General features: G+C 41.6%; 1 protein-coding gene across 1 annotated transcript in view; it reads right to left on the minus strand.

Annotated features, from left to right (window-relative positions):
* Positions 1-27,968, minus strand: part of ITGA1 (integrin subunit alpha 1) — a 2,125,719-nt gene that overhangs the window by 609,010 nt on the left and 1,488,741 nt on the right. Inside the window, exon 15 of the mRNA XM_044077325.1 lies at positions 2,241-2,371. Within this exon, the coding sequence (XP_043933260.1) occupies positions 2,241-2,371 (131 nt within the window). The remainder of the gene's footprint in view (positions 1-2,240; positions 2,372-27,968) is intronic.

Here is a 27,968-nt window from a genome sequence, read left to right on the forward strand (position 1 = left end):
TCATGTTTAAGGGGACATAGTGCTGGTGTTGTTAAGAGAGAATGCTGAATGAGGGATCCTATTCAGGAGAATTCTCAATCTGTTTTATTATAAAGTCAAATCAGAGAAAACAAGATCAGATGTAAACTGCAGAATAAGGGATGTTTTTTCCCATAGGTGGCATTTTCCTCTGAGGACAGACAGGACTAAATATATAGCATGTTGCAGTGTTGTGAACAATACAATGACCTTGTGAGGCTTAGGGAGACTATGGATATAAAAAACAGCAAGCTATTTGGAGTTCTTGAGGATGAGATAATGAACAAAGAACAGGGAAAACGCCTAAAGGCTGAGTTCTGTACACCAGCAGTGTTTAGTGAAGGACTGGAAAGGTTAAGTATGTAATCTGAATTTAATCTATCGGCAGTACAAACTTACTTGGAACCACCCAAAAAAAGTAGCCTTGAAGGACACTCACCTCATGTTCTTGCTGAAGAACATCAGGGACAGAATCACACAGTGATATAATCAACAAAAAGTACATTTGTCAGTAATGAAGTACTATAGTCTACTCTGAGTCTATGCAGTCTGGACTCTAGACTTTTTAGATTTACTCGGGCAGTGAACTAGGAAGAAAGTATGCATTCTAATTGCTTGCATAGCACCAGTAGCTGAGCAGGTGAGATGTGCTACTAGCACTTGTGATGGGAATGACCTGGACATGACCTAACAGGTTAAGGAAATGTCTCATGATGTGAGATGGCCTGAAGGTAGGTGACACTTGATAGGATATGAAATTATTGCAGTAGTACAGTACATTGATTGCTGAAGCATTGCTTCTGTTCTAGTGTTTGAGGTAGAAGAAGCTTTGAAGATCTGTGTGTTTGTATGTGTGTGTTGTTTTGTGTGTGTGTGTGTGTGTGTGTGTGTGTGTGTGTGTGTGTGTGTGTGTGTGTGTGTGTGTGTTGTTTTGTGTGTGTGTGTGTGTGTGTGTGTGTGTGTGTGTGTGTTGTGTTTTGTGTGTGTGTGTGTGTGTGTGTTTGTATGCTTTTTTGCTTGCACTTTTTTTGAAAAGCCAGTTAAATGTGTTCCGCAGACTCTTTGGCACCTTAATGAAAAAAAAAATATATATATGGCTCTACTTTAAATAACTGGAGAACCAAAAAGTTGACCACATTGAGACAACAACAACAAAACATTCAAAATAGTGAAGTCCCGGAATGGCAAATATTTCCTCCAGGAAACCAACCACTTGGCCACCGCTGACAAAAAAAAAAAAAAAAAAAAAAAAAACTACACAAATAAAACACACTGAAGTTGGGGGCTTTGCCCCCACACCCACCAACTAAATATTCCAACTCTGACATTGCACTACAGTGGAAAAAAGGGCCAAGGTAATCAGCGGTGGCAATGTGATTAGTATCCCGGTGACGAAATTCACCATTCCGGGAGTTTGCTGTTTTGAATGCTTCGTTGTTTTCATCTCACTGTTAAGTAAGTCAACTTTTTGGTTCTTTGATTAGCTCAAGGGGAACCACATATATATATATATATATATATATATATATATATATATATATATATATATATATATATATATATATATATATATATATATATATATATAATGTTTTTTTTTTCAATAGCTAAATCCACCAATATATAGAGAAAGCTATGTTTTTTAGCTGTGCAAAGGAGATTGTTACAGACTATCACAAGTCTGGCAATCTACTTAGTGAGAGTAGTGCAGTCTGCATGAATTTTTTAGTTCTAAACTGGCAGTCTTAAAGTGACACATCCCTCTGCTGTTGGAATGTCAAACAATGAATTAAGTAGACACTTTCTGCTGATATTTGTGGGACTTTAATAAAAAGTACTATGCAAAATACAATACTGATCTTAACGCAATCCATGAAAATAACCACAAGATGAAAAGTTACTTTTATGCAACTTGATACTGCTGTATGCTGTATATAGACATTTTCTCAACTTTCATCATGTCAGTGGGATGTACTGCCATGTCTGGTTTGAGTACTGTTACACGATTGAGCTTAGGAATCTGTCAGCAAAGGAGGGAATTTATAAATACTGAAATGATGTGCTTGACTATAAAAGTTAAAAGACATTTAGCAAAGGTAACAGATGCTGTGTTTACTAAACACATATGCCTAGCAGCGTATGCTGACAGCAGCTACTGTCATTTACAAACAGCTACACTCAGCAGTCATTTGATTGAGCTGTGCCTCATATAAAATACTTACCAGAAGAGTGCAGCACCTCCAAGCCCGCCAATAGTCACATCAACTAGGCCATCACCATTTAAATCAAGCTCTCCATGAATAGACTGCCCAAAGAATTTCATTTTTTCTCCATCTCCACCAGAAGCGATTCGCTGTTAGTAACGTTGAACAGACAAAAATAATAAGCAGGTTACTACTTCTTTGTTTAATGAGTACAACATTATCCAGAAATAATCAGTATTTTCTTTTCAATTTTCCATTGTGACTCGAATTCCGTTAATTGACTGTATATCAAGTACCACTTCTGTCACTGTAATTAACTCTGAAGCTTTTCTAACACAGCAAGATTAAAACATTTTGAATAAGGAATTGGTAGTAAGGAGAAACTTCTGAGCAGCAAATAAAAGCTGTAGGTTGCATGTGGTCTGACTGAGGTTGGGAGACTTTTGGACAAACTATACTATATGCTAGTTTTGCTTGTGTGTTAACTCAGTTGTATATGAATGCCTGAAAGTTACTGTCAGGAAATGAGGACTTTCCTTTGCATAAGCAGTACTTTGTGAAGCTCTCATTTAGTAGTAAAATGGTTCAGCAACATACTTCAACTGTACAGATTTTTGCGGAATGTCTGGATTTTTGCCTCTTACATTTGGTCCATTTTCCATAAAATTGTGGTTTTCTGGCAAATTAGTGGCAAATCATTAAAGATTGAAGTTAGAAAATAATGACAGCATTTGAGTTTCAGACTTCATACCCTTCAGAAAATTCATGCTAATGCAAAACCTGTTACCCTATCAACTTTCTAAGTTTGTAAGAGCAATATTTAAAAATTGTCCCTATTTTTGTCCTTTGTCCCACTTTTACTCATGGCTTTGTCTAGATTTCTTGCTGTAAGATTTTGAGAGGTATGTTCAGTAATTCTGCATGTAGTTGTACATGTTCTACAGTTTACTATCAAATGGACGATAAGACTCTGTGCAATTCACATTAGTCCGAATTGACCCATTTGGTAGAATAGGAAGATTGAATGCAAAAATGTAGAAATGTACAACTCTGAATGTAATACAGCATTCGCTGTTGTGCATTTCTACATTTTCATGCAGATCACATTATGGTGGGGATTGGAAAATGTACCCTTTCACTCACTATAGTGTGATCTCGGCATTTGTATATCTAAGTAGCAGAGGGTGTGGGACGGTGCAGCACACAGTACTTCCGTTTGCGGAAGTGTGGTGAATATTCGAATTATGTTGAATTCGAACATTCGCCACTTCTGCATTCAAAATTTTTGTCGTTCGCTGCAGTGGATTTTCGTTTTCATGGTTCGTAGAAACGATAATTCGCTTGCAGTGAAATCGACAAAACTATAGCAAACCATGTTTCACATATGATTTCACTGCCTGCCTGAAAGTTGTTTCACTGACACTAGTCTTTACTTCTGTGTAATATTTCCACCCTACCTAACAAAAATCTTAACATATGGGACAATAGCCACCCTATTTTTGTGGGTTATTTTTTTTTTGTGACTATAGAAAGCATGCACAATACAGAAGAGAATAAATCAACAACCTAGCTTTTAAGTGGAACCTGTCTAATAAAAGAGGTTTAAGTCTCCAGTTCAGTTATGTGAAATAAGGCACTATAAATGCACAGTTATTGCAGGAGTGATATACATGATACAGAGTAAATGGATTTCACAGTTTGCATAGCCTTGGGTATGTATATTAACTGTAATCCTCAAACATCTTTTCTTTATTAGTGAATCTAGATGTGTATGCCGTGCTTTAGGAGGCAGCATATAATCCTTGTCTATGATATACTGGCCCATGCCAGTAAACATAAAACTAGGGACAAAGCATATCTCACTTTGCATGCTGTTTCATTATTCAGTTTCTAAATTTGTGGATCTCATCTTTTTGCCAACTACCTGGGAAAACAAATATAAAATATAAATTAAAATAAAATAAAATTCAGAACTGTTCTGCATTCATCCACATCCTTGTTTATTCTCAGTAAATATATCCATTTGATTAAGAAGGTTATTTGTTGGTTAGTACTACATTTTTCCTGTGGCTAACCTGGGGCCTACCCTTATGTTTCAGAGTGTTAGAGGCCAGTGTAGAACACAAGCCATGGGAATGTGTGACATACAGTCAAAACATGAAACACCCTCTTCTTCTACTAAACAAGAAGTATGCCAATATCATGGTGCAAAGGTGAAAATTTCATCCAAGAAAAGCATTTTTCTTTCCTTTTAATACAAATACATACGTCAGTATGGCATACTGTGTTGTTTTCCTGCCACATTCCTCATTAAAGACAGTACAGCTTGCAAGTCAGAAGTAACAGCACTTTATTTTATAACCTGCAAAACTAAACACATCATGCAGTATAGAACAATAGATATTACATTAAAAACAAAGAAAAAGTCAGTTGGAGTAAAGATTATTTCATCCATGTAGCATGAAATCTCCACACTTTTACACAATGCTGCTGCAAATGCTGATTCAGCGGTGGTCTGTCTGTATATTTCCCCTACCCCCCGAATAGCATTGCTTGACCTTGCTGAGGCAGACAGCACTATTTAACATAAAAGAATAAGTGAAAAAATTAAAAGCCTTTAATTGTCACTCCACATGTAACTTGGTGTAAAGAGCAAAAATACGGTTAAACACTAGGACACAAGAATTTAGGGTGGGGGTGAATACTGCCTCTTTAGATCAGTGAGAATTAGCGGTGATGTTCCAGGTGGCTCTGAAATGGGCTTTGCATAACTCTGTGTGTGTGTGTGTGTGTGTGTGTGTGTGTGTGTGTGTGTGTGTGTGTGTGTGTGTGTATGTGTCTGAGATTAAAAGTAGAAAAGAGTTTACTTATTTGTTATCATTTGTTTACTGGAATAGCCCAATAGCAATCCTTTTACAGCAGATACCCTGGCAGAAAAGCTTCAGGCAGAATATATACGTTAAGCTTATAGAGGATTACAGTACAAGTATAATAAAAACACATTATTAACAATTACCAGTTAATGGTTAGAAAGAAGGTGCATGTTAGAGAAATGAGTAGGTAGTCTTACAGTAGCTATTAAGCCAAAAAATAAAAAATAACAACATACGAAAAACATTAAGAACAGCTAAGTAGATGTAATACAGCGGAAAATAGTTATTTGCACTGTACGCAGGATCATAGAAAGTTACTAGGCTATTGGCCCTGAGGCTGTTATAAGCCTAGCCAACAGTTTAGCTCATGCTTAGACACGTCAGCACCCAAAGCCCCTGTCCAACAGGGACACAGGTGGAATCCCAGGGGTGTATTTTCTGATCTGATGTTGTTAATCTTCATTCATTCCTTACTGATGGGTGCGGTTCCGTCCTCGGAACCGAGTCGGGCTTATAAGAAGCTCGTGCCAGCCAAAAAACTCTCAAGCTAAGATTTTCCATAGTATCCCTCTCCCTGTTACCTCAGATCTCATTTGCTGCATAGATATTAAGACGTGTCAAGCCAGCTCTCAGCTAAATAATATAGAAATATATCTTTATTAAAACTCTTTCCACAGGTTTCTTCTTCAAAATCTATAATTTTCTCCCTTCTCATTAGTTGCTAAACTTCTACACCTTTTCTGAGTGCCCTTTCTATCTTTTTGCCCTTTTTCTACCAATTTGGTACTCTCACTACCATCATTGGTACAGGCCTTTCCTCCCTCTATTTTCTCTAAATTTCCTACCCTTTGAGGTAATTTTTAATACCATTGTTGGTATCCTTTCCCTTTCCTTTTTTTGTCTTCTATCAAAAAAAAAAAAAAACACTTTAATCTTCTGTTTTCTGATAGAGTGTGCATTTTCTTGTTTATAGTTACATTACTTTAGTTAAATCTTGCTCCGCTATGTCTGAAAAGAAGGGAACAGCAGGATTCAAACACTGCAACCAATGCGGTCGCAAAATGCCAAACTCGGACACACATCATTCATGCGTTTACTGCCTGGGTGTTCTGCACTTATCTGTACAACCGCCAAGTGACATTTGTAAAGGTTTTAGCTCTTGCACTTTAACTGAGAGGAAAAACAAATTAATACTCAAGGGTCATCTAAAAACTCCCTTTTCAGAGTCTATTTCTGGGTCAGAAGGCTCAACCCCTCCTAAGAAGGAGCAGAAATGAAAAAGCCATTCCGTACCTTCTTCCCCTCATGGTACTGATAAAAAGTCTTCGGAACTAAAGGCAAAAATCCCCAAACTGGCACCAACAACTTCAGTACCGGTGCTTCAGCTCCCTTCCACGGTGCCGTCCTCAGTTCCAGGACCTCGTCTATCCAACTCAGTACTGTTCTCAGTAACATTGTCTCTGGCACCAGCCATGGTACTGATAATAACCAGTGTACTATCGATATCCTTAATTACTACTTTGGCTCCGTCCTTTTTGGCACCAAAAATAGTACTCCAAGCAGCGATCACTCCCCCCCACCTATACATCTGACTGGTCCTGAGGCCATGGTGCTGATAGATGAAACAGCCCCTCGGACCCAATATTCCCCTACGGCAGATCCGTTTTTGGGCAACAGTTCAGCCCTTTCTTGGAAAGGCCTGACTGCGTCGGGGATATCAACCCACTCCTCCAGGAGCCTCTCGGAATTTTATGTGGTGAGACTTGTGGATAAGCTTCTGATGGCCAGAGGAATCGCAACACCTTCCAAAACCTCCCTCCCAACTGGAGCCGGGGGGGGGGGTTCTTCACAGACTCCTACATATTCTCCTCCTTTGACCTCCTTGAAGGTGTTGAAACCCTTGACACCAATGTGTATCCCGGTTCCAGCTTCTTTGGTTTCAGTGGTAGACCTCACCATGGTTTGGGAGCAGACCCTTTGGCCCTCAACACATTCAGAGCCAAGCCATCCTCGGGATCATGACTGAGCTGCCAGCACCCATGACCCCTAGTATGGCACCTGTTTTTTTATGGTGCTGTTCACTACGGTTCCGGGAGACTTGGCAGCACTAAGTCCTTTTTGGGATCCTTCCCTGGGAGTGGACTCATGGGTGCGACCCCAGTTCTGAGGTTGTCCTTCTCAGTTCTGGGCTCCCATCCCTCTTGGGTTGGCCAGCTTTCCAGGTGATGGAGATGGCCCTTGCCTCTGCAGGCACACAGATGGTTCCATCAGCGTCAGAGTACCTTATATATCCTCCATCTGAAATGCAGCTGACACAGTCCACCACACTGGGACATCAAGCACAAGACTGTCAAGATACCCTACTACAGGGCACCCTCTCTTCTGAGTCCTCTTCAGATGTCCCTACTAAGGAGGTACCACATAAGAGATCATGTAAGAGGAAGCACGTGGACTCCCCCAAAGAATCGCTCACTGAAGATATGGACTATGATGAAGGGGAGGGGTCCCCACAGTCACCCCCTGAGGATGTCTCCTTTGGAGACATACTGAACATTTTAAAACAGTGGGAAGGCTGGAAGCCCACCAACTCCTCCTCTGAGGAGTCTGTATTCTTGCAGGCTTTTCGTGCTTGACCCCCTACTTCTTGGGTGACCCCACCTGCAGACAAACTAGTCCAGCTCATTGTGCAGTGTGGATGGAAGAGTCCTGATACTGCTGAACCAATTCCCAGGAGACTAGACAAAATTTTGTCCCCACCAGAAGAAAGTCCACACTGGTCCAAAGGCCTACTGGTAGATGCTATGGTGGTGGTGTCAGCCACTAAAAAGGAGCTCGCCGAGGAAAGCCATACTGTAGATCCCCAAAACAGGGAGTCTCGGGCAATGGCCAGGATAGGGAAGTGAGTGTTTGCCTCACTGACCTTTACAATTTGGTCCTTGAATTACTTGGCACACTTTACCAGACTCAAGAGAGACTTAATTTCAGAACACTCGGGAACCTTAGCAGGAGCAGTCTCTAACAAGGTACATGACAAAGTTGCCTCACAGCTTGCAACCCTGGAATCTATATCTAACTTGTCTATGTGGTTGATCTCTCACTCTACCAAAGGGGCAGCTAGAGCAGCGGGTTTGAGCGTTGTCATGAGACGTCATGCCTGGATGAGCTTTTGTGATTTTGTGAACCCTTTTAAGCCTTCTTTTTTCAATGCTTCAGTGGAAGCATCCTTTCTCTTTGGCCTGAAAATAAAAGACATGTTAGCCAGGTGTGAAAAGGATGGCAAGACCCTGTCTACAATGGGTGTGCGTGTTTCCACCCCCCAGCGATCCTACTCTAGGGATCAGAGGAGTGGAAAGATGTGGCACAAAAAATCCCAGGATCCTTTCTGTGACACACGTGGCAAGTTTGCCCCATGGGGCAGAGGGGGTAACTCATCTGGAAGATGCCCCTACAGAGACAGAGGGGGTCCAAGTAACCAGGAGTCCAGATATTCCTTTTCTGGACAGCCCTACCAGTGCTCCTGAAGAGCAGCCCGATTTCTTTCCACTAGAAGCAGTCGGGGGATGTTTCTCTCTGCACCACCCTGCCTGCCAAACATTAACCACAGATTCTTGGGTGCAGAATATAATCACCAGAGGTTACCACATACCCTTCAATATTTGCCCAAAGCCATTAAGGCACATTCCCAATGTTCCACCCTGCCAAATGGAAGCAGCAGCTCAAGAAATACAAAAGCTGCTTCAAAAAAGAGTCATCCAAGCAGTCCCACTAGACCAAATAGGATCTGAATTTTACTCAGGGTTCTTTTTAGTGCCAAAAAAGACAGGAGACTGGAGACTGATCTTGGATCTCAGTATCCTAAATAAATTTGTCAACCAAAGAAAATTACGGATGGTCACGGTTCAGTCTATCCTGCCCTTCCTGGAGAAAGATGATTGGATGTGCTCAGTACATCTTCAGGATACGTATTACCACATAAAAATGAACAAAAGTTGCCGAAGATTCCTTCACTTCTGGCTGGGAGCCAATCATTACCAATTCCAGGCACTGCCCTTTGGACTCTCTATGGCCCCCAGAGTGTTCACCAAATGCATGGCAGTGATAACAGCTCACTTGAGACTGAAAGGATTCCAGGTATTTCCGTATTTAGACAATTAGCTCCTTACTGCCCCCACCAAGTGTCTACTGGTTACAGCCTTACATTACACTCTGAAACTAGCAAAATACCTAGGAATCTTAATAAACAAGGAGAAATGCAAGTTGACTCCTTCTCAAACCTTGGAATTCATAGGAGCAACTTTCAATACTCAGTCTTGCCTAGTCTTCCTTCCATGTCATGGATTAAAAAGACTGAGGTCCCAACTCCGGGTGATACTCTCTCAGGACAAAGTTCCAGCTCGGGCTGTACTTAAACTGCTAGGATCAATGGCAGCATTGATGACAATAGTTCCCCTGGCCAGACTACACATGAGACTTCTTCAATGGCTACTACTAACACAGTGTTCCCCTTCAAATCACCCTATGTCCTTTCAGATCTGCATAACAAACCGATGCAAACAAGATTTAATTTGGTGGATGAAGCCAGAAAAAGACCCATGGAGTCACCATTTCTTCCCCTCTTAGCCCAAGGCCATAGTGACCATGGATGCTTCCCTGATAGGGTGGGGGGCACTTCCAAGGAATGACAGTCCAAGGCACTTGGTCCCCTCTGGAGGCCGATCTGCATATTAATGTTCTAGAACTGAGGGTGGTGCTTCTAGCATTGCAAGCCTTTCAATCTGTCCTCCCATCAGGGACAATTGCTATCCAGTCTGGCAACATGTTGGTGGCCTGGTATATCAAAAAACAAGGGGGAACCAAGTCCTACCCGTTGTGTCAAGAGGCCATGAGAATTTGGCAATAGGCGACAGCATCCAACTGCTTTCTGATAACAATGCACATTCCCGTGGATTCCAACGTGATTGCAGACAAACTGAGCAGTTGCATCCTCCTGCCTCACGAGTGGTCCCTCAATTCAACCATAGTGGCAAAGATCTTCAGTCACAGGAGCTAGCCTTCCTGCGACCTATTTGCATCTCCAGCAAATCACAAATGCAGCAGCTACTTTGCCCTAATTTTCCCACAGCGGCAGTCCCCGAGGGATGCTCTAATACACGATTGACCCATGGGACTTCTTTATGCTTTCTCTCCCCTTCCCCTGATCCCACAATTTCTAAAGAAGGCCCTTCGGTTGAGAAGCAGAGTAATCCTCATTGCACTCAACTGGCCCTGACAAGTTTGGTTTCCCGTCCTTTGGCCTCACCTAGCACACCAACCATGGATTCTGGATCCAACTCCGGAATTACTGTCACACCTGCAGGGGTTTATATATCCAAACATATCCAGTCTCAAGCTGACAGCTTGGTTTCTCTACTTCCAGTAATTGCCAGGCAGAATAACCTTTCCTCCCATGTACATAACAGTCTTCTGGCTTCACACAAACCATCCACCAGGAAAATATATCTTAACAAGTGGAAGAGATTCCTTATTTGGTCTTGACAGAAAGAACTAGACCCCTACTCAGCTCCAGTTAGTACGATACTGGATTATTTGTCAAGCCTTCTTCATTCAGGAGCAGTCACCACCACTATTCGCATACATCTGGCTGCTATCTCAGACTTCCACAATGGATTCCAAGACTCATCCTTAATTTCCCATCACTTCTGTAAAACCTTTTTGAAAGAGATCTCACACATCAGACCATTCTTCAAAGAACCAATCGAACCTTGGAGTTTGACACTAGTTCTGCAATCCTTGACATAATCACCTTTCAAACCTGCTGTCACTTGTGATACAAAATTCTTATCCTGGAAATCCCTATTTTTGATGACTATCACCTCATTAAGACGCATATCTGAATTTAAAGCCTTGTGCATAAAACGCCCTTACATGGTCTTTCATAAGGACAGAGTATCACTCCGGACTAACCCTTCCTTTCTGCCCAAAGTTATTTCAGAATTGACTATTAATCAGACAATTGATCTACCAGTCTTTTTTCCAAACTTCTCAAATAAAGGAGAATACTGCCTTCATTTACTGGATGTACATAGACAATTATGATTTTACCTAGACAAAACGAAATCAGTACGGAAATCCAACCAGTTATTTGTTTCCTACTCAGGACCAACTTTGGGAAACTCTGTCTCCAAGGTAACTTTATCTAAATGGTTGTGAAATTGTATATGCTTCACCTACAAACATAGTAAAATTCCTCTACTGAGTAAGGTCAAAGCACACTCAACCAGATCGGTGGCGACTTCTGTTGCTTTTCATTCAAGGGCTTCCATGGATGATATCTGTGTAGCTGCAACATGGCCACCTCTCATACCTTTATCACTCATTACAAATTGGATTTGGTCTCCAGGGGGAGCACATCCTTTGGTTCAATGGTACTCAGGAACATCCTTCCATAGGGCCTCCCAAGACATACAGTAGCTAGGGACTCTGTCCCATCAATAAAGAATGAATGAATGAAGATTAACAACATCAGATAAAGTTAAGTTCTTACCATAACATTCCATCTGTGTTATTGATCTTAATTCATTCATTACTTCCCACCACTCCTTCCCTCTCTAAGGGGCTCCTGGAGGTTCGGATTTGGTCCAAATCCCATATTAGGGAACTTGCTCAGAAAAAGCCTCTGCATTCCTTATCATAGGCAAACTCGATCTGAGGTAACAGGGAGAGGGGCACTATGGGAAAGCTTAGCTCGAGAGTTTTTTGGCTGGCACAAGCTTGTTATAAGGCCGACTAGGTTCTGAGGATGGAACCAACATCCATCAGTAAGTAATAACTGAACATCCACATCACAGATGGAACGTTATGGTAAGAACATAACTTCTTTTTTCCCATCCAGTTATCCAGGTTGTGCCTAAAAAGGGGGATAATGAGGTACTCTGCTTGATGTGGAGACGGAGTCTAGTCCACAGATGGGGGAGTCTCTGGGACACAAATCTGTCCTGCCACCAAGTCCTAGTGATGTCACAGATCAGGTTGAGATAGCACATGCAGGTTACTCGAGTGGAGCTTGACTTGCGGATATGCAGCAGTCCCATCAAGGTGGGGTCTGAGATTGCTTTGTATGGCAGACAGAGGTCAACTCTGTGGAGCCTGTGTGAAACTGAGTAGAGGGACAGTGCTTTTAGCCTAGCTGTGTAGGGTAGATGTTTGAGGCCCTGGATTCTCCTGGTGAGGAATCTCTGTGGTCTCTCCAACTGCTGCATGTGCTTTGTGAGGTACATGCCAAAGGGGACATTGTACTCAATAATTGGTCTTATAAGGGAAGAATACAGGGATATTATGACCTCCTTGTCCCTGGATGAGATACCCTTACTTATGAGGTGAGCCATATAGAAAGCTTTCCATTCAAAGAAAGCAACATGATGGTCAATAGTCAGGTTGCTCTCAACTTGGGTGCCCAAATCCCTCACAAATGATTACGTACTTAGGACATTGTTATTAATGTGATAATATGTGGGGATGTCACTCAGCAAAAAAGGGGATCATGATGCATTTTTTGGCATTCAGCCTGAGGCTATGTTTCTCGCACCACTCATTTGTTTGGGTGAGACCCTCTTGGAGGATGTCCACATCACTTGTTCAGCCATAGCCCACAGATTCTGGCCTGCACCTCAGAGAAGTATATCCCAAATAACAGAGGCTCTAAGATCGATCCCTGGGGTATGCCACTCATTATGGGTCTACTGCTTGAGGTGGTTTCCCCTATTTTGATTAGGTGGGTTCTATCAGTGAACCAGTTTGCTACCCATCTGGTTGCTTAGTTGAGAGACTTTATCTATTATGCCCGAGTGGGGAATAGTGTCAAAGGCTTTGGCCAATCAGGGTAGGAGGTATGCCCTGTCTTCCCCTTGACTATGGCTTTGGTGACTGTCTCAAGAGAAGTCAGCCAGATTTAACAAACATGACCTCCCCTTGACAAAGCCAAACTGTGTGGAGTTGAGTGTTTGGCAGTTGCCATTGTCCCTGTTAATGAGGTCCACGATAATCCATTCCATGGTGTTGCAGATCAGGCTAGTTAGGCTGATGGGTGTATAATTTCCCAGATTGGTGGATATGTTACCGACATAGTTAAAGGTCTTTAATATTCAGCATCGAGGGACAGTAGACTAAGATATGTGTGAGCAATCAATAGCTAAGAACAAAAACTACTACACTATTCAGTGCATTATTAACACTGGCTTCTAGCTTTAGGTTTATATACAGCATTCACAGATGAGTGATTTGGCTTATATAGGCAAGGTAAGAAAGATATGGAGAATAGTTTGTAAAGTACTGAAGAATGGTGATAAGTAGATGTAAGACTAATGAGTTGAAAGACAATAGAGAAGATTGCAAAGTACAGCAGAATGGCAGTAAACAGATACAGGGATATGGAGCTGAAAGAAGACCAGTACACCTCTCAACATGTTAGTGCAAGAAAACTGGACAAAGCCTAAAATAATGGTGGGGGGGAGGCAAAGGCCCAAAGCTAGGGACACATTTTAAATATTGTTCTTACAAACTTAGAAAGTTGCTAAAGTAACTGGATTTGTGTTATTATGCATTTTATGAAGAAAATGAAGTCTGAAACTCAAATGTATGTAATTATTTATGACTTCACTCCTTAGTGATTTACAGAAAACCATAAATTTTATGAGGAACAGACCACAGATACAAGGCAAAAATCTTGACATTCTGCAAAAATTTGGAGAGCTGAGAGGGATGAAGAACACAGTGGAGTAGTCTTGATGAGGAGTATGAGAGAGCTGGATTAACAGAGGGAGTAAGTGAAAAGGTATGGGATGGGTAGATAGAGAGGGTTTGTAGGTAATGAGTGAGTAGCCAGATGAGGAAGATGTAGGATATCAATAAGAGTTTTTCAAGTGTATGAATATGAATGGCATTTGGAGGATACGGTTTAGTGGGCATTAAGGAGTTGACTTATTCCCTTGGTAAATGGCATGAATATGACCATGTTTCCAACACATGTATTTTAAGATGTTGTGTAAAGGTTATGAGGTTATGAGTTTGTTTTAGAATGAGTTGGATGATGTTGCAGATTTTGGACACACAGAAAAAGCAGATGGTTGCACAGTGGTGTAATGGGCAGTGCTGTCACCTCACAGCAAGAGGTTCACTAGTTTGATCCTTGGCTAGGGTATCTTCTGTACAGAGTCTATTAAACCAGGAGAGAACTGGTGACCCTAGTCACAATGAATACAGATTTTTTAGCACTGTTTGGCAGGATGCAGTATCAAAGGTGTTTGATAAGTCGACGTTGTCTTCATTTCTCCTTTGGCTGATGGTAATAGTGACGCTAAGAAGAGTAGTGAAAGTCATGTGATGTGTTGAATGAAATCTGCGTTGTATGGTAGATAGGAGATTATTATCAGAGAGATAGGTAAGTAGTTGGGTTTGGATACATTTTTCTAGAATGTTAGAAAGTGATGACAGAATGACAATGGGCCAATAACTGGAGAGATCGGTGGAATTCCCACCTTTATGCAGAGGTAATACATAATATTTTTGTCCAGAACTCGGGGACATAGCTTTCCTTGATTGCTCATTAATTAGTACATAGGCAAGACTGGTCAATGCATCAGCTGCAAGCTTGATGTATTCTGCTGGTAGGTTGTCTGGGAAACAAGTAGCAGGTTTTTAGCTTGAGGAGAAATCTTTTGATACTGGAAGAGACTATGGGCTGGAAACATAGTTTATTAGTGGGGTTGAGCAATTTCATGGGTGAGGAATGTTAGGGGCTGCATTGTTTTATTTGAGAGAATACACTATAGATGAAATATGAGGTGAATTGTTTAGCAGTGCTTTTAGAATGGTTAGACAGGAAGTTGGGTTATTAGGCTGACCTGAATCTTTTTTTTTTTTGGCTGTTCCTGTTAGGGGTCGCCACAGTAGATCATCCATTTCCATTTCTTCCTGTCCTCTGCATGTTGCTCTGTCACATCAACCACCTGCATGTCCTCTCTCACCAAATCCATAAACCTTATCTTAGGCCTTCCTCTTTTCCTCTTACCTGGCAGCTCCATCCTTAGCATCTTTTTTCCAATATACCCAGCATCCCTCTTCAGCACATGGCCAAACCACCGCATTCTTGCCTCTCTGGCTTTGTCTCTAAACCATCCAACCTGGGCTGACCCTCTAATATACTTATTCCTAATCCTATCCACTCTTGTCACACCTAGTGCAAATCTTAACATCTGCCACTTCCAGCTCTGACTCCTGCCTTTTTGTCAATGACACTGTCTCCAAACCATATAACATAGCTGGTCTCACTACCCTCTTGTAGACCTTCCCTTTCACTCTTAGTGGTATTCGCCTGTAACAAATCACTCCTGACACTCTTCTCCACCCACTCCACCCTGTCTGTACTCTCTTCTTTACCTCTCTTCCACAGTCACCATTACTCTGAACTGCTGATCCCAAGTACTTAAACTCATCCACCTTTGCCAACTCTACTTCCTGCATCCTCACCATTCCTCTATCCTCCGTCTCATTCACACACACATATTCTGTCTTAGCCCTACTGACCTTCATTCTTCTCCTCTCTAGAGCATACCTCCATCTCTCCAGGGTTTCCTCCACCTGTTCCCTACTCTCACTACAGATCACAATGCCATCTGCAAACATCATAGTCCATAGGGACTCCTGTCTGATCTCGTCTGTCAACCTGTCCATCACCATTGCAAATAAGGAAGGGCTCAGAGCTAATCCTTGATGTAATCCCACCTCCACCATAAATGCATCCATCACTTCCCCCGCAGACCTGACTGTCACACTACCCTCGTACATATCCTGTACCACTCTTACATACTTCTCTGCTACTCCCAATTTCCTCATACAATACCACAACTCCTCTCTAGGCACCCTGTCATATGCTTTTTCTAAGTCCACAAAGACACAATGCAACTCCTTCTGACCTTCTCTGTACTTCTCCATCAACACTCTCAGAGCAAACATAGCATCTGTAGCGCTCTTTCCTGGTATGAAACCATACTGCTGATCACTAATCCTCACCTCCCTTCTTAACCTAGCTTCCACTACTGTTTCCCATAACTTCATGCTGTGACTGATCAGTTTTACCCCTCTGTAGTTACTACAGATCTGCACATCAACCTTATTCTTAAAAATCAGTGCCAAAACACTTTTTCTTCACTCATCAGGCATCCACTCACTTTCCAAGATATCATTAGATAATCTTTTTAAATACTCCACTGTCATTTCGCCTAAACACCTCCATGCTTCCACGGGTGTTTCATCTGGACGAACAGCCTTTCCATTCTTCATCATCGTCATAGCTATTCTTACTTCCTCCTTGCTAATCCGTTGCACTTCCTGATTCACTGTCCCCACATCATCCAACCTTCTCTCTCTCTCTCTCATTCTCTTCATTCATCAACCTCTCAAAGTACTCTTTCCATCTGCTCAACACACTCTCCTCGCTTGTGAGTATGTTTGCCTCATTATCCTTTATCACCCTTACCCGCTGCATATCTTTACTAGCTCGGTCCCTCTGTCTAGCCAATCGGTACAGGTCCTTTTCTCCCTCCTTAGTGTCCAACCTTTCATTCAACTCCCCATATGCCTTAACCTTAGCCTTTGCCACCTCTCTCTTTGCCATGCACCTCATCTCCTTATACTCACTTTCTTCATCTCTCTGACAATCCCACTTCTTCTTCGCCAACCTTTTTCTCTGTATACTCTCCTGTACTTCCTCATCCCATCACCAGGTCTCCTTGTCCTCCTTCCTCTGTCCAGATGTCACACCAAGCACTTTTCTAGCCATCTCCCTCTGGTGTTGTTATCCAGCTATTCGGTAACACTTCACTGCCACCCAGTGCCTGTCTTAACTCTTCCCTAAACTCCACCTCACAATCACCCTTTTTCAGTTTCTACCATTTGATCCTTGGTGTTGCCCTCACACTCCTCCTCCTCTTCTTGATCATCAACAGCCACTGGGGATGCACAAGCCAGTATATTTCTTCGTGCAGGTCCCAAGCCCGGCTAAATGGGGAAGGTTGCGTCAGGAAGAGCATCCAGGTTAAAACATTTTATTTTATTTATTTTATTTATTTAACATTTGTTAACCGGGCTAGTCTAACTGGAGACAACTCCTTTTTCAGCAGAGGCCCGGGGAGAAAAGCTCCACAAATTGTACAGACAGTCAATACAAAACAAAATGAAGGGAACATAGTTTGATAGGATAAGTAAGTATTGTGCTCAACATAAAAAATTAAGTCCTGGTTTAGTAATACTTAAAATTATCAGATTTGGACTAAAATATGGTAGGAGGTAAGAGAGAAAAAAAAGAACATGATAGATAAGAAAAGAGAGAGGAAAGTGTATAAGTATGAGACTGGAATAGTAGAGAGCAGGTTTAGAGTAGGGAGGATAGAAAGGTGAGAGACTACTGAGCCATGGTTAGTCAGGATTGAGACAGGGGCACAGCCAGTGTTTTGTTAAGTGTGTTTTTAGTTTTTGTTTAAAGAGAATAGGAGATGTGATGGAAGTGAGTTCAGTGGGAAGCTGATTCCAAGACTTACCAATGGTGTTGGAGAAAAGGGAGTCACCAGCCGAGTTATTAGATTTACATATAGTAACTAGAGGTTTGTTAGAGGACCGAAGGGAATTTAGGTTTGTATAAGGGGTAAAGAGATTAGAGAGGATAGGTGTATTGTTAGGTTGGTAGAATATTCTATGGACAAAGGTAAGTTGAGAGAGTAATAGCATGTTGTGAAATTCTAGCCAGTGAAGTTGTTGTAGATTCAGACAGTGATGGGTTCTAAATTTGTTTCCGTGACAAATCTAGCTATGTTATTGAGAGTGTTAGCTAATTTAGAGAGATTGTTCTTCTTGAGGTTAGTGTAGATGGGTGAAGCATAGAGGAGAGTAGAAATAAGATGAGAGTGGGCAAGTGTAGCTTTAGCATTGGGAGTTAAGAATGTTTTAATTCTGTAGAGGGAGCCCAGTTTTCGATTGACTATTTTAATGGTATTGTTAATATGAGTATCAAAAGTAAGGCAGTTGTCTATAGTCACACCTAGCAGCTTAGTGGTAGAATCAGGGATATAACAGTACCATTGTTAGAAGAGATGGAGAATTCTAGTGGGGGGGACCTAGAAGTAGGCTTAAATAGGAGGAGTTTGGTTTTTTTAGCATTCAAAAGTAAACAGCGTTTTAAGAACCATGTCTCAACTGTGTTGAAGACGTTTTGAGTAAGGGTTCAGAACTCAGAGGAAGTTTTTGAGCAGATAAGTGTGGAGTCATCTGCATATTGGATGCAAGTTGCTTGGGGTAAGGCTAATTGAAGGTCATTTATGAATAGAGTGAAAAGGAGAGGGCCTAGAATAGAGCCCTGTGGAACACCAAGAGTGATAGGTAGCAGAGATGAGAGATTGTTACCCCAGAGGACGGCCTGCTTTCTATTGTTGAGATAAGAGGCAAACCAGTGGATAGCCTTGGGTTCAAGAGAGATAGATTCCAGGATTTGTAGGAGTAGGGGATGGTTGACCATGTCAAAAGCTTTGGAAAGGTCTATAAAGAGGGCTGAAGATAGGTTGTTATTGTTGCGATTTAAAAAGAAAAGATCAGTGAAGGAAAGTAGGGCAGTGGTAGTACTGTGAAAAGGCCTAAAACCATGTTGGCAATTGGACAGAATATTATGTTTAGTGAGGTGATTCATTAGTTGATGGTGTATACATTTTTCCATAATCTTTGCTATTGGTGATAAGAGGGCTATGGGTCTATAATTGAGTACTCATTGAGTTGCCACCTTGATGTAAGGGGGTGATGTATGAGATTTTCCAGATATCAGGAATGGACTCTTCGCTGATAGTTCTGTTTATAAGGATGGATACAGGGTAGGCTATTATGGATGCTGCTTTTTGAAGGTATTCGGCAGGAAGTTTGTCGGCAGAGGGGGTACAAGGTTTGAGTTTTGGAGACATTTTGGATAAAGGAGGTGGAGATAGGTTGTAGTTTAAAGGTAGGGAGATTAGTAGAAGTGGGGTCAGGGATGGATGATTTATCTATGGAGAGGTGAGAGGCTAGAGAGTTAATGGTTTCAGTAAAGAAGGAGTTAAAGGTGTTGGCAGTTTCTAGGGTTGTGTGTTTTTCTGACTCAGAGGGGCGGAGTAGTAGTCTTACCAGGGTGAATAATCTTATTTAAGGTTGCCCAAAATTGTTGTGGTTTATTAGTATTAATTTGTTGGAGATTACTATAATAGTTTCTTTTGTCACCGATTATTGCTTTTTTGGTAGAATTTCTGAGTTGCCTAAAGATCAGTTGATCTGAAGGAGATTTACTAGATCTCCATTTAGACCAGGATTTATTTCTGAGTAACATTTTTTGTCTTGTTTCTTTAGTTAGCCAGGGGGCTGGTTTAGTTTTAACTCTGATGGTGCGTTCTGGTGCATGATTGTCAAGGATTGATAAGAATCTAGAATTGAAATATTCAACCGCATCAGCGAGTGTGAGAGTTTTTAGGGGGTTCCAGTTGCAGGCATTTAGTTCAGATAAGAAGAGGATAAGGTTAAAGTGTTTATTATATCGTGAGGTTTTAAGGGCTGGGTTGTTAGTGATAGTAGTCTTTAGTCTTATGATATAGGTTAGGTAGTGGTCACTAATGTTATCAGGTAAGGTACCTGCAAGGTAGGATTGTTGTTGTTTGTTAATTAGAATCCAATCTAGTATGCTTTCTTTGTTGCTAGGTTTGTTGATCCTGGTAGTGGTGTTAATTATTTGAGAATAGCCATGTAGATTAATATGGGTGGTGGGGTTATCTGAGTTTATTGAGGACCAATCTTGGTTTAGGTCTCCTAATATGATAGTTTCTTGAGGGTAATTTGAAGATGTCCAACTAAGGATGTTTTCGATTATAGTAGTGTTGTTTCCGGGGGGTAGGTAGATACAGAGTATAAAGATTGATTTATTTGGGTTAATTTGCAGTTTAGCCAAAAGAAGTTCAGCCTTGGTATCCACTTGAGGTTCATAGGGAACTAAGGATATGTGAAGTTTTGTCTTAAATAGCAGGGCTACACCCCCGCCTCTGTGGGTATTTCGATCTTGTCTCACAATGTTATAACCTGGGGGAATTATTTCATTATCTTTAGTGCAGGGTTTTAGCCAGGTTTCTGTAAGACAGAGAATATCGAAGGAGTGAAGATCAAGAAGAGAATGGAGATGTGTGACTTTGTTGTTAACACTTTGTATGTTCAGGTGTCCTATAACTAATGCATTAGATTGAGAGGTAAGGGATGGGAGGGAGGGGCTACAAATAGTAGGTCTGGCATCAAGAGAGGTAGCTCTGGGCCCAGGGTTGGATGTATGTCACCATCTATTAGGGTAGATGGGTTAAATTGGAATTGTGGTAAGAAAGAGAAATTTGTAAGGTATTTTATTCTTTTTGATGAGAGGGTATATAGTTTAATATGCGAGAGTCGATGATATTTGGCAGGAGATAGGAAGGGATGGATGTAATATTTGAGTGAGATAGTGTCACTGTAGAATGATTAGAGGCTGTTTGCTTATGAGGGTAGTGAATGTGGTTTATGGATTTGTCTTCAAAAGATGTAAGGATGTAAGGTAGTGAGACAGCTAGTGAAAAAATAAGTAGGAGTGACAGTTTACCTAGGATGTTTCTAGTTATATTGTTCATGTAATGGGGTTTGATGATTTTAGATGGCATGTTGAGGTGAGGAGCAAGGATCTGATAGTAGAGGTAGTTAATATAGGGAAAGTAAAATGCTGTGAGGTAGAAGGCTATGGGAGTTTGACAGGGTTAATCTACAAGAGAGTAGTGAGGGTGGGAGGGCAATGGTAAGGTGAGGTTATGTTGATGAAGATTGGTAGGTGGGATAGGCTAGAGCAGTAGGGGTGTGGCTAGTTAGGTATAAATGTAGGGATACGTGGGGTGGGTGGGATAAGGGGGTAGGGAGGGGAGCGAAGCGGGGCAGAAACAACTACTGGAGAAAGCGTAGCCAATCAGTCCAGAAGGAGAGCCGGAGCACCAAGAAGCTTGTCAAGGTAGGAAATACAGTCTGGGTGAGGAGATAGGAGGGGAAAAGTAGGGGCTAGTGGGAGAATCAGTAAGGTAATAGGTGAGAAAAATAGAAGAAAAGATAAGAGTATTGGGCTAAGAAAATTAAAGATGAGGGGGAGACAAAGCTGTGTTATACTGCCACCTAGTGGGCAGAAAGTAAGATGCAGAAAGTACCTTAGGCAAGGGATGGAAAGGTGATGAAAGAAATGGTAGAAACAGGGATAGGACTATTAGGTGAAAGTAGGCCGGGAGAGGAGTCTGGCTGCTGGAGTACCTGATTCAGAGGCAAAACAATATGTACAAGCCAATGAACAAGCAATTTCATTCAGGATGAGCCAAATGTGCAAACATACTTTGTTAATTAATTGTAGTAGCAGGTGAAAAATTCAGTGGGGTAGTAGTAGAGACAGATGGTCCAAAATGGCCAAAGCCTGAGGTAATTCAGGAGGTCCTTAGAGGCCAGGTATGTTCAGTAGAGGAAGGCCGTGGATAGGTTGCTAGGAATGCGAAGAGGTAAGAGAGAGAGGATGTTAAAAATGTAATATCTCATTAAAGGACTTAAGTTACACAGTTGAGATTAGATAATACTGTACTTCTGCAAAATAGTTAAAAAGCTGTAGTAATACTTCCTAAGAGTAGTTACATTAATGATTAGGAGAAACAACATTCAGTTCAGATGAAAAAACGAGCAATTTGAAAGAGACCCATGTAACATATAACAGTTCTATCAGTTCTTAAAACGTCCTGTGACTCTTCAGAGGTATACACAATAAAAGGATAGGTATAACATTTTAAACCAGTCAGGAACTAAAACAGCTTCAATCAACAGTTTTCCACAGTTTCAAAGCATATCCGTTACTTGAAAACAATGCTAGCAAGTCAATGATGAAAAATAAGGTCATTTAGAAAGATATAGACAAAGCTACAGTACACTTAACCTTATCACGACAGTATGCAAAGGAAACATATGCCCAAACTATTCTAGGAAAAATACATGCATAAGCCCCGATTAGGATTCACTGGCTGGGTCTAAGCATGCTGTTCAGCCCCCGTTATTACATTCAATGAGGGGAAAAAGTAAGCGGAATGCTAATGTAGCAACATGGAGTTTAAAGCTCGCTTATAGAACTACGCAGTCCTGGCCACGTGGAAAAGGACCTAAAGCTAAGGTCGCTGATAGGGTGTTAACAGTTAAAACTAGTGGTTATAAAACAAATAATTAGTTTCCACAGCAAAAATTAAACTGTAAAGCCAGGTAGAACAGTTATCGGTAGTTACTGGAGATTAGCGTGTGAGGTAGTCAGCACACTCAGACATAGTACGACTATCTAGACTCGTACAATTCCCAGCCTAACAAAGTTACACTTAAGTCGCTATAACTAAATTAGAGTTTGAATTACTCCGCTAAACACAGTACGTGCACAGTACAATTTCCCGGGCTAACAAATGCAGACTCAAGTCGGTAAGACTAAAATAGAGGTTAATTACCCCGCTATACACAGTACGCTAAAAACACCCCTATAATTGTTAAGCTACCAGGTTATCCAAGAGCAGCGCTATCTACTGAAGGTACTAGCAGTGCCGTATTAATAAACTGTGGGGAGGATGCGCAAAATATTTCCTTCGGGTAACAAGCTAGAGTGAGCAGGACTCTGCAAGTCACAAAAACAACATAGAGCTTAAGTAATAACGCTAGGCTATATTATGCAAATGGCTTCAAAGGATCTGCTACAGTAGAGATATACCAGGAGCGATAATCACCATAAACGATGTAAAAATACAAGGGGGGCACCAGAAACACAAAACACTCCAAAGCATTACAATTGCCTCCAAGGCACAATATTACATAGCGGTATAAATGCAACCAAAGACAAAATAGTTATAAAACACTTGAGGAGACTTACAGGTTGTAGATATCCTCTGGGTTCAGGAGCATACAGCAGCCAGGGACTAGAAAGATAATAAAGGAAAGGCGCCGCAGAGGTCACCTCCTTATAAGCAGTAGAGGCAGGAAATGAGGTGGGAAAAAGGGAGGGGACAACAAAAAAACAGAGGGGCAGGTAAGGAAGGTGTGCAAGGAGGGGAGGTACCTGCAGGGTACTTTGGGAGAATCAAATACTATCGTAGGTAAACCTGGGAAAGGAAGAAGTAGAGTAGGTAAACTAGAGGAAGAAAAGTGAAAGCAAGGATAAAAGTAGAGAGAGATATGAGTCTAAGGAGAAACAACTACTGGAGAAAGCGTAGCCAATCAGTCCAGAAGGAGAGCCGGAGCACCAAGAAGCTTGTCAAGGTAGGAAATACAGTCTGGGTGAGGAGATAGGAGGGGAAAAGTAGGGGCTAGTGGGAGAATCAGTAAGGTAATAGGTGAGAAAAATAGAAGAAAAGATAAGAGTATTGGGCTAAGAAAATTAAAGATGAGGGGGAGACAAAGCTGTGTTATACTGCCACCTAGTGGGCAGAAAGTAAGATGCAGAAAGTACCTTAGGCAAGGGATGGAAAGGTGATGAAAGAAATGGTAGAAACAGGGATAGGACTATTAGGTGAAAGTAGGCCGGGAGAGGAGTCTGGCTGCTGGAGTACCTGATTCAGAGGCAAAAACAATATGTACAAGCCAATGAACAAGCAATTTCATTCAGGATGAGCCAAATGTGCAAACATACTTTGTTAATTAATTGTAGTAGCAGGTGAAAAATTCAGTGGGGTTGTAGTAGAGACAGATGGTCCAAAATGGCCAAAGCCTGAGGTAATTCAGGAGGTCCTTAGAGGCCAGGTATGTTCAGTAGAGGAAGGCCGTGGATAGGTTGTTTGTTAATTAATTGTAGTAGCAGGTGAAAAATTCAGTGGGGTAGTAGTAGAGACAGATGGTCCAAAATGGCCAAAGCCTGAGGTAATTCAGGAGGTCCTTAGAGGCCAGGTATGTTCAGTAGAGGAAGGCCGTGGATAGGTTGTTTGTTAATTAATTGTAGTAGCAGGTGAAAAATTCAGTGGGGTAGTAGTAGAGACAGATGGTCCAAAATGGCCAAAGCCTGAGGTAATTCAGGAGGTCCTTAGAGGCCAGGTATGTTCAGTAGAGGAAGGCCGTGGATAGGTTGTTTGTTAATTAATTGTAGTAGCAGGTGAAAAATTCAGTGGGGTAGTAGTAGAGACAGATGGTCCAAAATGGCCAAAGCCTGAGGTAATTCAGGAGGTCCTTAGAGGCCAGGTATGTTCAGTAGAGGAAGGCCGTGGATAGGTTGTTTGTTAATTAATTGTAGTAGTAGGTGAAAAATTCAGTGGGGTAGTAGTAGAGACAGACGGTCCAAAATGGCCAAAGCCTGAGGTAATTCAGGAGGTCCTTAGAGGCCAGGTATGTTCAGTAGAGGAAGGCCGTGGATAGGTTGTTTGTTAATTAATTGTAGTAGCAGGTGAAAAATTCAGTGGGGTAGTAGTAGAGACAGACGGTCCAAAATGGCCAAAGCCTGAGGTAATTCAGGAGGTCCTTAGAGGCCAGGTATGTTCAGTAGAGGAAGGCCGTGGATAGGTTGTTTGTTAATTAATTGTAGTAGCAGGTGAAAAATTCAGTGGGGTAGTAGTAGAGACAGACGGTCCAAAATGGCCAAAGCCTGAGGTAATTCAGGAGGTCCTTAGAGGCCAGGTATGTTCAGTAGAGGAAGGCCGTGGATAGGTTGTTTGTTAATTAATTGTAGTAGCAGGTGAAAAATTCAGTGGGGTAGTAGTAGAGACAGATGGTCCAAAATGGCCAAAGCCTGAGGTAATTCAGGAGGTCCTTAGAGGCCAGGTATGTTCAGTAGAGGAAGGCCGTGGATAGGTTGTTTGTTAATTAATTGTAGTAGCAGGTGAAAAATTCAGTGGGGTAGTAGTAGAGACAGATGGTCCAAAATGGCCAAAGCCTGAGGTAATTCAGGAGGTCCTTAGAGGCCAGGTATGTTCAGTAGAGGAAGGCCGTGGATAATTTGTTTGTTAATTAATTGTAGTAGCAGGTGAAAAATTCAGTGGGGTAGTAGTAGAGACAGATGGTCCAAAATGGCCAAAGCCTGAGGTAATTCAGGAGGTCCTTAGAGGCCAGGTATGTTCAGTAGAGGAAGGCCGTGGATAGGTTGTTTGTTAATTAATTGTAGTAGCAGGTGAAAAATTCAGTGGGGTAGTAGTAGAGACAGATGGTCCAAAATGGCCAAAGCCTGAGGTAATTCAGGAGGTCCTTAGAGGCCAGGTATGTTCAGTAGAGGAAGGCCGTGGATAGGTTGTTTGTTAATTAATTGTAGTAGCAGGTGAAAAATTCAGTGGGGTAGTAGTAGAGACAGACGGTCCAAAATGGCCAAAGCCTGAGGTAATTCAGGAGGTCCTTAGAGGCCAGGTATGTTCAGTAGAGGAAGGCCGTGGATAGGTTGTTTGTTAATTAATTGTAGTAGCAGGTGAAAAATTCAGTGGGGTTGTAGTAGAGACAGACGGTCCAAAATGGCCAAAGCCTGAGGTAATTCAGGAGGTCCTTAGAGGCCAGGTATGTTCAGTAGAGGAAGGCCGTGGATAGGTTGTTTGTTAATTAATTGTAGTAGCAGGTGAAAAATTCAGTGGGGTAGTAGTAGAGACAGATGGTCCAAAATGGCCAAAGCCTGAGGTAATTCAGGAGGTCCTTAGAGGCCAGGTATGTTCAGTAGAGGAAGGCCGTGGATAGGTTGTTTGTTAATTAATTGTAGTAGCAGGTGAAAAATTCAGTGGGGTAGTAGTAGAGACAGATGGTCCAAAATGGCCAAAGCCTGAGGTAATTCAGGAGGTCCTTAGAGGCCAGGTATGTTCAGTAGAGGAAGGTCGTGGATAGGTTGTTTGTTAATTAATTGTAGTAGCAGGTGAAAAATTCAGTGGGGTAGTAGTAGAGACAGACGGTCCAAAATGGCCAAAGCCTGAGGTAATTCAGGAGGTCCTTAGAGGCCAGGTATGTTCAGTAGAGGAAGGCCGTGGATAGGTTGTTTGTTAATTAATTGTAGTAGCAGGTGAAAAATTCAGTGGGGTAGTAGTAGAGACAGACGGTCCAAAATGGCCAAAGCCTGAGGTAATTCAGGAGGTCCTTAGAGGCCAGGTATGTTCAGTAGAGGAAGGCCGTGGATAGGTTGTTTGTTAATTAATTGTAGTAGCAGGTGAAAAATTCAGTGGGGTAGTAGTAGAGACAGACGGTCCAAAATGGCCAAAGCCTGAGGTAATTCAGGAGGTCCTTAGAGGCCAGGTATGTTCAGTAGAGGAAGGCCGTGGATAGGTTGTTTGTTAATTAATTGTAGTAGCAGGTGAAAAATTCAGTGGGGTAGTAGTAGAGACAGACGGTCCAAAATGGCCAAAGCCTGAGGTAATTCAGGAGGTCCTTAGAGGCCAGGTATGTTCAGTAGAGGAAGGCCGTGGATAGGTTGTTTGTTAATTAATTGTAGTAGCAGGTGAAAAATTCAGTGGGGTAGTAGTAGAGACAGACGGTCCAAAATGGCCAAAGCCTGAGGTAATTCAGGAGGTCCTTAGAGGCCAGGTATGTTCAGTAGAGGAAGGCCGTGGATAGGTTGTTTGTTAATTAATTGTAGTAGCAGGTGAAAAATTCAGTGGGGTAGTAGTAGAGACAGATGGTCCAAAGTGGCCAAAGCCTGAGGTAATTCAGGAGGTCCTTAGAGGCCAGGTATGTTCAGTAGAGGAAGGCCGTGGATAGGTTGTTTGTTAATTAATTGTAGTAGCAGGTGAAAAATTCAGTGGGGTAGTAGTAGAGACAGACGGTCCAAAATGGCCAAAGCCTGAGGTAATTCAGGAGGTCCTTAGAGGCCAGGTATGTTCAGTAGAGGAAGGCCGTGGATAGGTTGTTTGTTAATTAATTGTAGTAGCAGGTGAAAAATTCAGTGGGGTAGTAGTAGTAGTAGTACATATGCAAACAACAATACAGATTAGGTTGACCTGAATAACGAAGCAGAATTATTAAGGACCAGAATATTTTCTGACTGAGTTGAGTAGATCTTTGTATGTTTGTATAATACCTTATTTTGTCTAATGTGATTTTGATTTTAGTTGAATTTCTTGTCTGTTTGTAGTATTTCAGCTGTCTTGCTTCAGTTTTGTTCTGTTTTCATTTATACCAAACTCTCTCCCTTTGATTCACTAATAGTTTAGTTTGTCTCGATAGCTGTGGAGCTGGATTAAATTTTACATTCAATTCTAAAAGGGACCAATTTATATATTTGAATGCATTGAAAAATGATGTTAAATAGGGATACTGCTTCATCAATTTGGAATTTATGTAAAGAGCTTCAGCTGACAGATATTAGACTTGAGATAAGTGGACACATACATGTACATTGTACCAGTGGAGTATGTGGTAAAAATATGTTCATTGTTTTGTATTGATTTTTAGGATACATATGAGGATTTCTGCATCTTTGATTCTTTGAGGGTTAAATGGATAGAGAGATAAGATGACTTAGTTTTTGTAAAGTATTGCCACTTGGCCTGTCCAACCTTTTTTCTGCCTGATCTGATAACATTGTACCCAGGTAGGAGAAAATCCTTTCATATTATATCATGTTTCAGCCATGTTTCTGTAACTATAATTACATCTGGGGATTGCTGGGCTAGCCATGCATGGACTTCAGCTAGCTTGTTTTGAATACTTCTTAAAGTAACATTAATGAAAAGGAGGCCTGAGGTGTTTGGTTGGACATGGAGCAGTGTTAGGAGTAGAAGTTTTTGGTGGAGTGTGGTTACTTATTGAATGGTGCAGTGGGTCTGGATTTGGATGGAAATATGCCTAAAGGGTGATAATC

Source organism: Protopterus annectens, chromosome 1.part1 (assembly GCF_019279795.1).
Source record: "Protopterus annectens isolate FY-2018-M chromosome 1.part1, PAN1.0, whole genome shotgun sequence".
Classification (NCBI taxonomy): Eukaryota; Metazoa; Chordata; order Ceratodontiformes; family Protopteridae; genus Protopterus; species Protopterus annectens.